We start from the raw sequence: 15743 nt of genomic DNA on the forward strand, positions 1-15743 counted from the left end.
GGGGTTGGATAAGGGGCAGGGAGTCCCAGGGACAAGGAGCGGGGTGGGGATTGGATGGGGCACAGATTGTGGGGGGGCGGTCAGGGAACAGGGGGGTTGGGGAGAGGGAAGGCGGAGGCAGGGTCGGGGCCGGGGGGGGAGCCTCAAAGATTCTTGTGGGGGCCCCTGCGGAGCCTGGGGCAAGGGCAAATTGCCCCACTTGCCTCCCTGGGCAGCTCTGCCAACCCCTCCTCCCAGCCCTGGCCCGGCCCCCTTACCATGCCACTCAAAGCGGCAGGATCTGCAAAGCTGCACTAGCGTCAGCAGCTCAGCATGCTGCAGCTCTTGGAGCTGGGAGGAAAGCAGGGGAGGGGCCGGGGGAACCTCCCCAGCTGGGAGCTCAGGGCCAGACAGGACGGTCCTGTGGGCTGGATGTGGCCCATGGACCGGAGTTTGTCCACTCGCCCGCCCCTTTAGCAACTGGTTCTACACCAATTTCTAAATTTAACAGCCAGTTCTTATGAACTGGTGCGAACCAGCTCCAGCTCACCACTGGTTATGCACCCACCTTATAGTAGCTCCATCTAGGTTGTATTTCCCTAGTTTGTTTAAGAGAAGGTCATGCAAGACAGTATCAAAAGCCTTACTAAAGTCAAGATATACCATATCTACCACTTCCTCCTAACTACAAAGCTTCAATCGCATTGATGTGTAAGCAGGATGACAGAGAGGAGAGGTGCCAGTAGTCTTTAGTTAGGTGACTAAATTGTTAATCTTGGGAAAACTACCAGTGTAGCACTCCATATCTGGGTTCAAAATTAGGTTTTCAGATGTTCTAGGCAATACCCTTATTGTAATGTTTTGCATTATGCTTGTGACTCTCTTTAGATACACAGACGGAATGAAACAGATGTTGGATCACTATCACAAATTAATGGAAACACTAGATGAAGCAGAAATCCAGCTTCTTGACGATCATATTCAAGAGCTTTGGAGAGTATTTAGATCAGGGTACAAGAGACTCAACTGGAACTCCTTAGGTAATATAGATGATATTTTAAAAATGTCCTTTAGATATTAATTTTCAGTAAAACATCTCCCAGGCTATACATTTTTCTTTTTCTTGTCAACTAATAGCAGTTTCTTATATCTAAAATACTGAGCAGAAGTGACTACAGCTCAAGATCAATGATATCATAAATTGAACTGTGGTAGCTTTGTTGCACAGTCCAGGTTTAGGAATACAGACTGTTACCCTGTGGAAAATATGATGCAGTCCATTGGCCTGACCCAGTGCCTGTTAAAGAAGTACATTCTAGTCTTCCCCAGTGAATATGGAATTGCATCCCCTATACATGACATGTTAATACAGTGACCTTTTGGTCTTAGAAGGAATGGGCATTGCACTGCCTACATTGCTCTTTTAGAAGCTTAGATTGGCTAATTAATGAAATATGTTGAAGATGGAGAATAAAATGGACACATGTTATTTTCAAGGTATTGGTGACTATATTGTTCGATGCACACAAGCTATTGGGAAGTTTGAATCGCTTGTATATCAGATTCATAAGAATGCTGGAGATATAAACAACAAGCTTTTATTAATAGAATCAACAAATCTATTTAAATCCCCACCTTTGAAAAATGAGGATGAACTTCCTGGTAGGTCTTATATTTTGTATTCTCATTTCTCAGCTTTGTGAAGTGTCTTTTTGAAGTGGTGTCCTTGCTACATCTCTTTTATTGTTGCCAAGAGAACACAATATTAAGTACTTCCCAAGGCTAATTACAGTATAGTGTCATAGTACAGTGAAGGGAGTACAAGCATAGCTTCAATATCTCTGCTGGTGGTTGTGAGACATGAAGATCTACATAGCAGTGGATCTTTTAACAGGTATCTGGCTTTATTCTGGTCATCCATGTCCTGGCCTTTCCCCTACCTCCACCATGTGCTGCTGTGTGGGGGCTTCCTTGGTGCTGCAGTCCCCTATATACAGTGTCTCCTGTCCTCTTGTGCAGCTCTACTGCACAAATTCTGTCAGGGAGACTGCAGTTATAGAGGATGGGGCTGGAGTTGCCTTTTACTCATTTGTGAAATTCAGTCATCATAGCAGGTCTTTCAGTCATTAGCATGAACTAGTGGAGTTTAGCTGTTTCAGAATGTCTCTGATAATTAAAAATGTTACTGCGATATGTAAAAATCTCTGTCTTAGTCAAGTTTGGGATTCTTGAATCTGTACACACCAAAAGGTCTGAGGTATTAATATAATAATGAAGATTAAATTCTAAATAAACTTACAAGATGAATTTACTGTTCAAAGATAAATCCCAACTAATTATTTTGTTAATCTACTGTTACGATTACAACTAAATAGTGATAAATAATAATTTTCTCTCATAAAATTTTATAGGAGTGAAGGAATTCTTTGAGCATATTAAGCGCGAAAGATCTAAAGACGTGGAACACATTGTTAGAAAGTATGTTGCCATTGGACCCTTGCTAACAAAAATGGAAGGGCTGGTTGCCAACACAAATACTGGCAAAGCTTCAAAACTAGCACCCTATTATGCATTTTGGGAAAATAAAATCTATCATACATTGACACAGTTAGTTCTGAAGTAAGTCTAGTGGATTTACTGTCTTGCATATGTTTAATGGATTTACTGTCTTGCATCTGTTTATTTTTTTCAAATCAGTTGTTTTTAAATTCATAGGTGCTAAAATTTAATCCAGCCCCCCAGTGACTAGGTGCCTGAATGGCCCACACTGAGGATGCTACAGTAGGGGAGACTGCAAGAAATAGGGCAGACAATCCCCAAAGCTGATGGTTTGTTCTAGAATTAGATTCACCAAGCTAGTAACAGAAGAGCTTCTGTAGTACCATACTGTTTAACAAGAAGAGGGATAGTTCAGTGGTTTGAGCATTAGCCTGCTAAACCCAGGGTTCTGAGTTTAGTCCTTGAGGGGGCTGCCCAGGGGTCTGGGGCAAAAATCAGTACTTGGTCCTGCTAGTGAAGGTAGGGGGCTGGATTCAAGGTCCCTTCTAGCTCTAGGCGATAAGATGTCTCCTATTATTAAATCAGTTTACCAGAGTTCAATTTCTTGCCTGTTTTCTTGCAACCCCGTAAGAGTTTACCAATCAAACCAGTCTCTACATGGCACACTGAGACAAATTCTGTCCTCAGATGCACATGTGGGCCTCCTGTTGAAGTCAGTGTTGAATGGCTTAACTGGGAGCGATTTGCACATCTGAGGGGAGAGTTTGACCTCATGCCTGCAATTCCTGCTATTTATTCACATATCTGTGCCTATCTATGATGCTATAAAATGCAGGATTACGATTGTCTGAGTTTTTCTTTTTTTTGGGCAGGAATTTGCAGACTTTTAATGCAGCTGTTCTTCGGGATGTCCCACTGTTCCAAACAGAAACTATTTTATCTGCTCCTGAGATAATCCTGCATCCTAATGCCAGTGAAATTGACAAAATGAGTGTTCATTGTATCAGAGACTGTGTTGAAGTCACTAAGGTGATTATTGATAAAGATTATTCAGGGCTTCTTGACACAATGAGTTAGTCTTGCTTTATGTTTGTATGGGAACATATGTCAAGGGGAAGATTTCGATTATATTGGTTGGAATAAAAATATTCAGTGCATTGTTTTATTTTACAAACTGTGCTAATGACAAAAGACCAAACTCAGATCTTCATACAGTTTTTATTCAGGCAAAACTCCCATTGACTTCATCAGAAGTTTTGCTTGGTAAGAACTTTAGGATTTGATCTTATACATGTATAAATACCAGCAGGGAAATAGCATCCAAATACAGTTAAGACTGGACCCTGCCCTCTGGTGCATATGTGAGCTTGGAGAAAAAGAGGTGTAGGTAACCTTTCCTATAACCACCGACCTCCTCACAAGCAGCAGGGCAGGCTATTTACCCAGCACTCAGAAAGGTGCATAACTCCTATACTACCTCAATGGGATATAGTATCTGGCCAGGGGTCTGTTCACAATTGTAGGATGCTCACTGCTTCTTTTCAGAAAAGAAACACAATGTTCTAGGAGCAATCCTACCCTGCACTGATGAACAGACAAGACCCCCCCTAAAAATATAAATACTGGTCAGTCCTGCCTTCCGCCTTCCCACACCAAAACTGACGGCTCATGCTCTACTTTCTTTCTGAGCCTGACTGACCTGTACCTGCCCTTCTGGCCTAGCTTATGACATCCTCAGGAGACAATCTTAAAAAACAGACCAAATAACAATGCCTGGAAGAATGCATTTGGCACTGTAATGTACTCTGAGCTCACTTCTGATCTCAGATGCATAGGTGTCCTGTTTTGTCAAATGCCCAGCAGTTAACTTTAAAAGTCCAACATGCTTGCATACTTCAGATCAGAATTAAACCTTGAGTATTTTAACAGAGCAATCTTCTACTTAAGGGCTAACAACTGTCACTAATTTCACCCACCTCCCATTAATACACTATTATTTTAATACTAAAACTCTAGCATTTTGTACGGTGGATGCACGGCACCTGTATCGACTGCCCCCCTCAGCATGCTGAAGAAGATGAACTCATCACCTTGAGTTTTTTTAATGACATCTCTCAGAACCCACTAATAATCGAACAGGCTGTTCTCATCACTCAAAACATACACAAGCTCCTGAATTCTCTCACCAAGTACTTGAATCGATGGAAGCGATATCGCCCTCTGTGGAAATTAGATAAAGCCATTGTTATGGAGAAGTTTGCTGCAAAGAAACCAGCTTGTGTCACCTTTGATGAAAAGTTGCAGTTCTATGTTAAGATAGCTCAAGAAGTGACTCAACAGCCCTTAATTAAAGATGAACAGTGCATTAGGCTTAAGCTGGGCCCTTTAGCCTACACAGTACAGGAAAATGCAAAAGGTTGGGTGACTTCTCTTGGAAAACTTCTCAATGAATCTGCAAAAGAGGAACTCTTCAGTCTTCAGGAAGAAATTGAGGTAGATGTTTTTTCTGCTCAGTGATAATCAGTCTTTCTAACCAGCTCTGAGTAGTGCTGCACAGTTGCATGACCTGACCCTCCTATTTTGTGAGGGAAAAAGAAATCTCAATCAGACATTGTTGGATTCATCTTTATCATCAATTAACTAACTGCTAACTAAAAAAATACATGCAGATAATCTAATTGTTTTACATGAGCTGACTTAATATAATTGTACTTAATTGTGTATGTTTTTGCCTAATTATTCTCTTAATGCTGTTTCTGAAAAGTAATTTTCTTTTATAGAGATTATCACAAAACCTTAGGAAAACTCCTGATTCTTTGGAAGATCTCAAATTTGTTCTTGGCACAATTGCAGAGATCAAAGATATGACTCTACAGGTGGAATTGAAATATTTAGACATTCAGGAGAGATATCGGACACTCGCAGTATATAACATTCCTGTAAGTGAATTTATGTTTAATCCCATATATATTTTATACTTATGCTTCAGATACAAACACCTTTTGTGTAAACAAATGAAGTTTAATTAAACTATTTTGAATTAACAGAAATCAAAAAGTAATATTTTCACATTGTTACTCCCAGATTGAAATTTACTAGATTGCTATTCATTTGTTTAGCTCAGTTTCAGGTTATTTAAATAATGTTTTTGTATATTTCATAACTGAAGGCCTGATCATGTAACCTGCACTTTCCTGTGAGTAATTCCTACTTGTGAGGGTATTCCCACAGAAATCAGTGGTACCATTCACTGAGGAAATCCACTCTACTCACATAGAGCCCAGTGACTGGGCTTTATGCAGAATGGAGGCCTGATTCAAAGCTCATTGAAATCAATGGAATTTGTGTAGATGTATACATACATGGTGCATAATTTAGCCATCATAATCACTGGAAAGTGTTTGTCTAGAAGACTTTCCTTCTCTTTACAGGATTGAAGCTCTTAGATATTTTTGATAAAGAGTTTGGAAAAACATGACTTCAGTAGGCTTTGGATCAGGCCCTGAGTGCAGTGAGGTTTGGAAGGTGAAATCAACCACTCTAACTCAGGGTCAGCGAGTAGGGCTGCTGTGTACTTCTGCTTTTCCTGCCCTCTGAGCTGGAATAGGAGCTGCAGCTCTGTGCTAGTTGTGTGGGTGTTGAAACCACAAGATCTGCAAAAATGTCCATCTCATGACCCCTGTCCTGGGATACTCACCTCATGGCCATCTACCCTAGCCTGTGACATTTTGATGAGAAGAAACTTTCCTTGGTGTGCATGTACTGCCTTATTCAAGGGTACTCACTGTACTGATGGAAGGCTTTCATGATGTGGAAGGTCTTGTGTTGCCTTTGCACCATGGGTCAATTTCATCCTCTGTCAGGATTCTTCATCTGAGTATGAGTTTCAGGATTTGGCTCACATACTTTGTATTCATATGTGTGTTCTCTTTAGACAACTGAAGAAGAGAGAGAGCTGGTCAACAAGATTAAGCAAATGTGGGAGACCCTCTTATTTGATTCATCGGAAGTTGATCACAGCCTTGGAAGCATCAAAAAGACATTCACGGAGGTAATATTTTTACCTTGCATGTTTAAAATGCATTTAGAAAAGGAAGGAAAAAACCCTAATTCAAACAATATTCCCTTTAGATTACAAGGGAGCAGATTGGAGACTACAGTAGCCAGATAGCAGATTTTTTCCACAGATTTTCTACTGAGGGACCTGGTGCTGTTGGTGAGAATCTTGACAAAGGTAAGAAGACTTATGTCTCTGTAGTTACATCTTAAAGTAGTATGAAGCCTGATACACTTCAAAACAGAAACCTATGTACTTTCAAAATGTTTTCCCCTCTTAAAATACAAGCTAAACAATAAATATGACATTTGAAGAATTTGTGTATACAAAAATGGTGCATTATTAATCCATCATAACCCATGAAAAATATTTGTCTACCAGACTTTCCTTCTCTTTACAGGATTGGAACTCTTAGATATTTTTGATAAGGAATTGGAAAAACATGAGAAAAATCGTCAGGAGTTGGCTAATGCTGAGAAACTTTTTGACCTTCCAATCACAATGTACCCTGACTTATTAAAAGTCCAGAAGGATATGAAGGGTCTAAAGCAGATCTATGAAATTTATAAGTTGCAAAGAGTAAGTGTTCTATAAAAATATGTATAATATAGAACTTCCCTTTTATTGCAGTCAAGTCTGTTCCTATCCATTTGACTGAAATAAGTTGTGATTGTTTTATCCTTCTGACTACCAAAATGTAGATCACTTGAATAGTGCTTTAGTTATACTCATTTGTCCAGGAAGTGTGATATTGTAGTAAGGTCCAGATTCTGATACTCTTATTCATGCTGGTTAGTATCTTACCCCCAAGTAGTCTCATTGACTTCAGTAGGCTTGCTCCTGTGGTTACGTGCAGTGCTCATTGTGAGTAGATGGATTTCAGGCTGGCCCTTAGTTGGTCTTTGAACGAGTATTTTTTTTGAATGGATTTTGGAATAATTAAAATGTGATAACATTAAAAGTCAGACTGTGACTCTGTAAAGCAGGTTCTTATTACTGCTTCCCCTGTTGTGTCTGATCTTAAATCAGACTATAAGCTCGTTGAGGCAGGGGACTGCCTTTTATGCTGTTCGTACAGTGTCTTTCACATTTGGGCCCTGATGCTGATTGGGCCTCTGAATACTGTTGCAGTAGAAGTAATCAATATGTTGTCACATTCCTTTCATAGTAACTTAAAAGGAAATGTTATGAATATTTTCATCTACCTTGTTTCCAGGCTGCTAAAGAGGAATGGTCGCAGACCCTTTGGGTAAATCTCAATGTGCAGTTTCTCCAAGAAGGAATTGAAGGATTTCTTAAAAGCCTCCGAAAGCTGCCTAAGCAAGTGCGCAGTGTGCCAGTGGCTTATCACCTGGAAGCAAAGATGAAGGCATTCAAGGACTCCATTCCTTTGCTGCTTGATTTGAAAAATGAAGCATTGAGAGACAGGTTTGATCCAGTTTGTTCAAGGAATTTTCTATGTGTGAAAGGACATTTATTTTTGTTTGTTATAACTGTTAATTTCAGATGTTGAAATCATGCAAACATTTTGCATATTATAGTTGATATCCAATTACTAAGATCACACAAGATGATGCAGTATGTGTAAATATGGTGTGTATTTTATGTAAAATATGAAGTCTCATTCTAAACATGAAATATAATTCTAGACTGTATTGTGCACAGGACCATTATTATACATTTGTTGACAATAATTTTCACATTTACTGTGTTATAGTTCTTGACAAAATGAACAAAAGCAAAATCATAGACACATAGGCTCAGTATCTCTGACTAGCCACTAAATTCATGCATGCAAAATGTGGCCATGTGGTTATCTCACTTGCACTGGCAGCTAGGCACTTGATCATATAAATGTGATAGTTCCACATAATTACCTATTCTGTGCGCTCAAATGAACATGTACCACTACATGTTATAGATATTATAACTACTGATCTAGCGTCTAATGCTAGTAGTTCTAGTCTGGAATGCTAGAAACACTGTTGGAATCTGATAACCACTGGTTCAAAGCTGGCTGCTGACTGATGTTTTGCTCCTTACGTTTGATCTCAAGCAGAGGTAGCTGAGACCTGATCAAATCAATGTTCCTCCTTCCCCTGACATTCAAACCACCCTTTCTCTGCTAGAACAGCTTGACAGCTCAAAGCTACCAGTTCATCTCTCTTATCTGCATCACATGGAACTACCAAAACCATACCCCCACCGAGTTGTGGGAAGGATTAGCTGCTGAGCCAATCCCCAACCTGGTGTTTGGCTGGGATGGAAAGATGGAGTGTCTAGGAAATGAATGTTCCCTCCAGTTTGTCTTCATTTGATAGTATTATTCCCTGCTTTTTAAGTTGAACCTGGTCTTGTTTATAACATGTTGATTTACTGAAACTCTTCCAGGCATTGGAAAGATCTTATGGAGAGAACTGGCACTAGTTTTGAAATGACAACAGCAACTTTCACCTTGGAGAATATGTTTGCTATGGAGCTGCACAAATACTCAGATGTTATCAATGAGATAGTGGGATCTGCTGTTAAAGAGCTTAGCATTGAGAAGGTAAAGTTTTTAAATAATAACTAACTTGTTTTGAAGATACTTAATGACAACAGAAGTTTTTATTTTCTTCATTGTTTTTGATCTTTCAGTTTTAATTATCAAATGGTATTTAGAATAGCAGTAAATAGTTTAACCTTTAGTTGCCAAAAAGGTTATGTTAGCCATTTGTGTGATCCTTGTTTGGATCAGATGGGTTTTAAAGTGTGAGTCTACTTTAAAAAGTAATTGTAGAAGTGTCAAGGTAGTTTTCCACTTTTATTGTCTACCAGAAAACTTACTTGACACAAAAATCAGTTTACAATTAAAAATATTTTCTTTCCTAACTGCCAGCTCTGCACATTTGACCTGTGTTCTGATAATCAAGCAGGATGCTTTCCGTTTTCTGCATCATTGCCAGTAATAAAGGTTCTGCAGCTCAGATAAGTCCTTCAGTGATACTAGCATAACTGAATTATTTTCACTGGAGCTGCACTGGAGGTAACTGAGAAGATAGCTCTGTTAATGATGCACTAGATGGAGCCAAATCCATCTCTCTCTGAGCTGTGTTGGTTCTTTAGTGATAAAAAGCAGAAATAACTTATTTCTCTCATTGAGATTAGCAGATAAAACTCATAATGCACACTAAGAACAGATCTGTTGGATACATTATCCCTGTTCAGAGTAGACCTGCCCTTTAGAGCTAGAAAAATCTGTGTAAAAGCCTTCCTAAATGAGCAATTTTCATTTTGATGTTAGAATGACTGTCCTCTAGTTTTACAGGACTGAAACAGCTTTTTTTTTATGTTCACATGCAGGGTGTTAAGGAGATAGTGGAAACTTGGGAGAACATGAAGTTCACTGTGCAAAGGTATTTCAAAGGCACTCAAGAGCGAGGCTTTATTTTGGGGTCTGTCGATGAAATTACTCAGATTCTTGATGACAATGCCGTCAATCTTCAGAGTATCTCAGGCAGTCGATTTGTAGGTCCTTTTCTATCAACAGTTCACCACTGGGAAAAAACTCTATCCTTGATTGGTGAAGTTATTGAGGTAGGGAAGAAACTGAATGATTAATTTTTCTCTAGCTTTTGTTGTTCATGATCAAGATTTTCCATAGAACTTGTTTCTTTGATTGTAATGCTTGACTCTTCTTCTAGGTCTGGATGGTGGTTCAGAGGAAATGGATGTACCTGGAAAGCATCTTTATTGGTGGGGATATAAGATCACAGCTTCCAGAGGAAGCAAAAAAATTTGACAACATAGACAGGATATTTAAAAGGGCAAGTAACTGACCTGTTTTGTAATGGTTTGTGACTGAGAGAATTATGTGATATGTTTTGCTTTTAGCTCCATATTTAACTGCAGTCCTCCATTGATAGATGTCAGTGCCCTAACATTTTTCTTCTGCTGACGACTAAGCAAGTACTTCTCTCTAGCGATACTCCCAGCTATTCAAACTGATTGTAAAAATGTCAACGTGACTGTGAGCTTACTTGGCACAGAAATCAGTTTACAAATAAAAATATCTTCTTTCCTAATTGCCAGTTCTACACATTTAAGCTGTGATCTGATAGTCAAGCTGGATCCTTTCCATTTCTTGCATCATTGTCAGTAATAAAGGTTCTGCAGCTGCAAGCGCTTCATGACTTATCTGTCTAAGGCATCATGGATACTTTAGTACTGTAGAAATAGTAAATAATAATAAAAAGTGAGACTATATATAATGATAATATCCTATATTGTTTAAGTATTGCCATAAGAGAAATCTAACTCAATTTGCTCCTCACTGTTACTCCTTAGTAGTTTTTAAATGTTCTTTTCTATGTCCCTAGATAATGGGTGACACTGTAAAAGACCCAGTGATAAAAAAATGCTGTGAAGCCCCAAATCGACTCACAGACCTTCAGCAGATAAGTGATGGTCTAGAGAAATGTCAGAAAAGCTTGAACGATTACCTGGATTCAAAGCGGAATGCTTTCCCCCGATTTTTCTTTATATCTGATGATGAGTTGCTCAGCATCCTTGGTAGTAGTGACCCACTCTGCGTTCAGGAACACATGATAAAGGTACAGTATCCTGCTTATGAGAATGCCCCATGCGCACTATGATTTTTAGGTGGAAGATTCTATACTATACAGATTATTAAAAACCTGCTAATGTTTCTTTCAAAGTAAACATGCTGTAATAGCAACATAGGAAACACAAGAATTGCCAGACTGGACCAAACTAGTGATCCAGGCAGTACAGTATCCTGTCAATGCCAATGGCTGGTACCAGTGGCTTCAGAGGAAGATTCAGGATACCCCATAGTAAACTACTATGGAATAACCATCTCTATAACTTTTGGTAAATTTGTATTTTCTATAAAAATCTTAATTGGGCCAAATTCTGTGCTCATTTACACTCTCTGCAATTGGGTTCATGGGATATAAATCTGTGCAAAATCTGTCTGTCAGTATTTAAAAATAATTTTTCTGATGTATTTGATTGCTCAGAACCTGATCCTGAACTCTAATGGGGGTTAAGTGAGGTATCTAGAACTTAGGAACCTTTAGTACAAATCGTACAAAGTGTTCCTCTGCTGGCATGTTTCAGATGTATGATAACATAGCATCACTGAGATTTCAGGAGGGTGATAGTGGTGAAAAAATTGCAACAGCCATGATTTCAGCCGAAGGAGAAGTGATGGAGTTCCGGCGGGCTATTGCAGCAGAAGGCCGAGTTGAGAACTGGATGACAGCTGTTCTGGTTGAAATGAGAAGAACAAACAGACTTATTACTAAAGAGGCCATTTTTCGATACTGTGAAGATAGAAGCAGGTGAAGTAATTACCGTGATAAGGATAACAATTGAAGCATAATAAACCATTAATAGTTTGAAGTCTACATAAACCATAGAGAAAGTGTTGTAGAGACTTGCTTTTTTATTTAAATATAGTTCCCTTCTCTTACTCTGTATGTTAAAAGTCCATTAAAAATTGGTTGCCACCCAGTTCTCACATGCACAGACAGTTAAACAGAAAAAAAAATCTCAATCCCCAGCATCTAAACAACTTTAATTCTACCCCTGTAGTTCTGTTTATCTTCAAAAAATGTTATCTTTAAAAATGCCTTTAATGTGTTATATTTGAAGAACAAAATCTAATTCTATAAATTCTAAGAATAACTGGAAATTTAATTTACAGCCTTGATTATGTATTGGGGATTATTCTGTAGGACAAGTGTTCTGACACTAACAGTTGCTTTTCAGTATAAAGAATAATTTTATGAACTTGTTTAGGATTTAGGATCTGTTCACCCACTAGCTTTGTGTCCTTTGACATTGTCCACTTTTAAGTGGAATTACTTTGCTCAGGAGAAAAAGACTGGATGAGTATTTGTATGTGCTTATGCACTTCAGTGATACGCACTATGATATACATAGATCAATACATTCTTCAATAACAGATAAATCAATAGATAAGATGGATTATGTTAATGTACTCTTGAACTTTTAAAGTATTTCTGATATGATGCTTGTCTGAGGCTTCATGTCATACAACCTTTGTACAGATAAGAATACAGTGTTAAATTGTTATGGACAGTTCAGAGGGAAGCTGTGTGCTGAATGGATAAGGTTCATTTAGACTTACTGTAAGGAGAGAGCTAAGGTTGCTTGGGTGCTGGGCCATGAAAATTTTTCTGTTTACGCAACTGTGTGCATAACTGGGAGTTAAGGTTGTTGTCAGCACTGTGTACATAACCAGAGCCTGTGATTTCCTTAGTTTTTAATGGTTGTTAGTAGGACTGTCAAGCAATTAAAAAAATTAATTGCAATTAACTGCATGATTAAAAATATTAATCATGATTAATCGCACTGTTAAACAATAATTACCATTTGTTTAAATATTTTTGGATGTTTTCTACATTTTCAAATAGACTGATTTAAATTATAACACAGAATACAAAGTGTACAATGCTCACTTAATATTTATTTTTGATAACAAATATGTGCACTGTAAAAAACAAAAGAAATAGTATTTTTCAGTTCACCTAAGATTGGTACTGTAGTGCAGTCTCTTTATCATGAAAGCTTTATCCACTCAGTCCTATTGTTCAGCCAGTCGCTCAGAAAAACATGTTTGTTCACATTTGCAGGAGATAATTCTGCCTGCTTCTTGTTTACAATGTCACCTGAAAGTGAGAACAGGTGTTCTCATGGCACTGTTGTAACTGATGTTGGAAGATATTTATATGCCAGATGCGCTAAACATTCATATCTCCCTTCATGGTTCAACTACCATTCCAGAGGACCTGCCTCCATGCTGATGACGGGTTCTGCTTGATAACAATCCAAAGCAGTGCAGTCCGATGCATGTTCATTTTCATTATCTGAGTCAGATGCCACCAGCAGATTTTCTCTTTTGGTGATTTGGGTTCTGTGGTTTCTGCATCAGAGTTTTGCTCTTTTAAGACTTCTGAGAGCGTGCTCCAGACCTTGTCCCTCTCAGATTTTGGAAGGCACTTCAGATTCTTAAACCTTAGTTCGAGTGCTGTAGCTATCTTTAGAGATCTCACATTGATATCTTCTTTGCGTTTTGTCAGATCTTAAGTGAAAATGTTCTTAAAATGAACAACATGCTGAGTCATCATCTGAGACTGCTATAACATGAAATATATGGCAGAAAGTGAGTAAAATAAAGCCAGAGACACAATTCTCCCCCTAGAAGTTCAGACACAAATTTAATAAATGCATTATATTTTTAACGAGCATCATCAGCATGGAAGCATGTTCTCTGGAACGGTGGCTGAAGCATGAAAGGGCATATGAATGTTTAGCATATCTGTCACATAAATATTTTGCAATACCGGCTACAAAAGTCCCGTGTGAATGCCTATTCTCACATTCAGGTCACATTGTAAAGAAGAAGCTGGCAGCATTATCTCCTGTGAACGTAAATAAACTTGTTTGTCTTAGTGATTGGCTGAACGAGAAATAGGACTGAGTGTACTTGTAGACTCTAAAGTTTTGCATTGTTTTGTTTTTGAGTGCAAAACACTCAAAAAAATCAGCATTTGTAAGGTGCACTTTTACGATAAAGAGATTGCACTACAGTACTTGTTTGAGGTGAACAGAAAAATACTGTTTCTTTTGTTTATCATTTTTACAGTGCAAATATTTGAAACAAAAAAGTAATAATATAAAGTGAGCCATATACACTTTTTATTCTGTGTTGTAATTGAAATCAATATATTTGAAAATGTAGAAAAAAAATCCAAAAATATTTAATAAATTTCAATTGGTATTCTATTTTTTAACAATGCAGTTAAAACAGCGATTAATCATGATTCATTTTTTAATCACGATTAATTTTTTTGAGTTAATCGTGTGAGTTAACTGTGATTAATTGACAGCCCTAGTTTTTAGTGTTGATGATGTATGTAATGGTATTTCTTGTCTTGTTATGAATTGCACTTAGTAACCTTTAACTACAAGTTAGTTTTGTTGTGGTGAATTTCCTAATTTTTTTAAAATAGTATTTGACACCTTGGCAGAGTGCTGTCTTGTCTCTAGAGAGACAGACTGATATCACAGTTCCAAAAATTCAGGGTGGAACTGTTCTTTCAAATATATTATCCCATGTTTTCCATAGAGTTGACTGGATGTTGATGTATCAAGGCATGATGGTGCTGGCTGCTAATCAGGTCTGGTGGACCTGGGAGGTGGAAGACGTCTTTCACAAAGTGAAGAAAGGAGAAAAACAGGCAATGAAACTTTATGCTAAGAGAATGCACAAACAGATTGATGCCCTGGTTACCCGAATCACAAAGCCATTAAATAGAAATGACAGAAAAAAGTACAATACTGTTCTCATCATTGATGTCCATGCCAGAGATATTGTTGATTCGTTTGTAAGAGACAGGTAATCCACTGACCCGCTGAGATAATTGCAGAGAGATTGTATTCTGTGCTCACAATCTTTTGCTTTCTCCTTTATAGCATCATGGAAGCTCGAGAGTTTGAATGGGAAAGCCAGCTGCGTTTTTACTGGGATCGAGAGCCGGATGACCTGAATGTGCGTCAATGCACTGGCACCTTTTCCTATGGTTACGAATATATGGGCTTGAATGGAAGACTCGTCATTACTCCCCTTACAGATCGTATCTATCTAACGCTCACACAGGTATATATTAAAGGGCTTTTTCATATAATATTCTGTTGAAATATATTTCTTGGGGTTCACAACATGATTATTTTATTGCCCCTTTCTGTTTCCACAAGTGATAACATTATATAATAGTATATTTAAACTCAGTTAAAATCTCATGTGATTTGAAATTTTTAAAGACTATGTAAAAGGCTAGGTCAGCTTCAAGGCTGGTTGTTTTGTTAAAATCATGGCTGAAAGGTGGTCATTTTAAGGCATTACTACAGTGATGGTTGAGCCACTTCATGAGATCTCCAGTTCCTCTGTTGCTGGCTGCCAAAACTCCTACCTCAGCCAGTGTTTTCAGTTCTAATTTCTGGTGCTCATCTTCTGTTCTGCCTAATCCTCTGCTGACTTTCCATTCTTACGTATCAATCTTTGCTGGAGAAACTGCTGAGGTGCATGCAATGTAAAAGCTGACTGGCAGCAGCCAGAACTGGAAATGCTAGGAGAGAGGCACCCTGGCAGCTGTGGGAGGTGAAGGCCGAGCACAAA

The 15743-nt window shown here is 38.4% G+C and overlaps 1 protein-coding gene across 1 annotated transcript in view; it reads left to right on the forward strand.

The window, feature by feature from the left end:
* The window catches only part of DNAH10 (dynein axonemal heavy chain 10), a 121928-nt gene that overhangs the window by 49963 nt on the left and 56222 nt on the right, over positions 1 to 15743 (forward strand). Inside the window, exons 16-32 of the mRNA XM_075059969.1 lie at positions 868 to 1019; positions 1477 to 1641; positions 2391 to 2598; positions 3351 to 3507; positions 4495 to 4971; positions 5259 to 5417; positions 6413 to 6529; positions 6610 to 6712; positions 6936 to 7114; positions 7752 to 7963; positions 8927 to 9083; positions 9878 to 10111; positions 10219 to 10341; positions 10894 to 11127; positions 11657 to 11880; positions 14694 to 14963; positions 15041 to 15224. Of these exons, the coding sequence (XP_074916070.1) occupies positions 868 to 1019; positions 1477 to 1641; positions 2391 to 2598; positions 3351 to 3507; positions 4495 to 4971; positions 5259 to 5417; positions 6413 to 6529; positions 6610 to 6712; positions 6936 to 7114; positions 7752 to 7963; positions 8927 to 9083; positions 9878 to 10111; positions 10219 to 10341; positions 10894 to 11127; positions 11657 to 11880; positions 14694 to 14963; positions 15041 to 15224 (3355 nt within the window). The remainder of the gene's footprint in view (positions 1 to 867; positions 1020 to 1476; positions 1642 to 2390; positions 2599 to 3350; positions 3508 to 4494; positions 4972 to 5258; positions 5418 to 6412; positions 6530 to 6609; positions 6713 to 6935; positions 7115 to 7751; positions 7964 to 8926; positions 9084 to 9877; positions 10112 to 10218; positions 10342 to 10893; positions 11128 to 11656; positions 11881 to 14693; positions 14964 to 15040; positions 15225 to 15743) is intronic.

This window comes from Chelonoidis abingdonii, chromosome 22, assembly GCF_003597395.2.
Source record: "Chelonoidis abingdonii isolate Lonesome George chromosome 22, CheloAbing_2.0, whole genome shotgun sequence".
Taxonomy (NCBI): domain Eukaryota; kingdom Metazoa; phylum Chordata; order Testudines; family Testudinidae; genus Chelonoidis; species Chelonoidis abingdonii.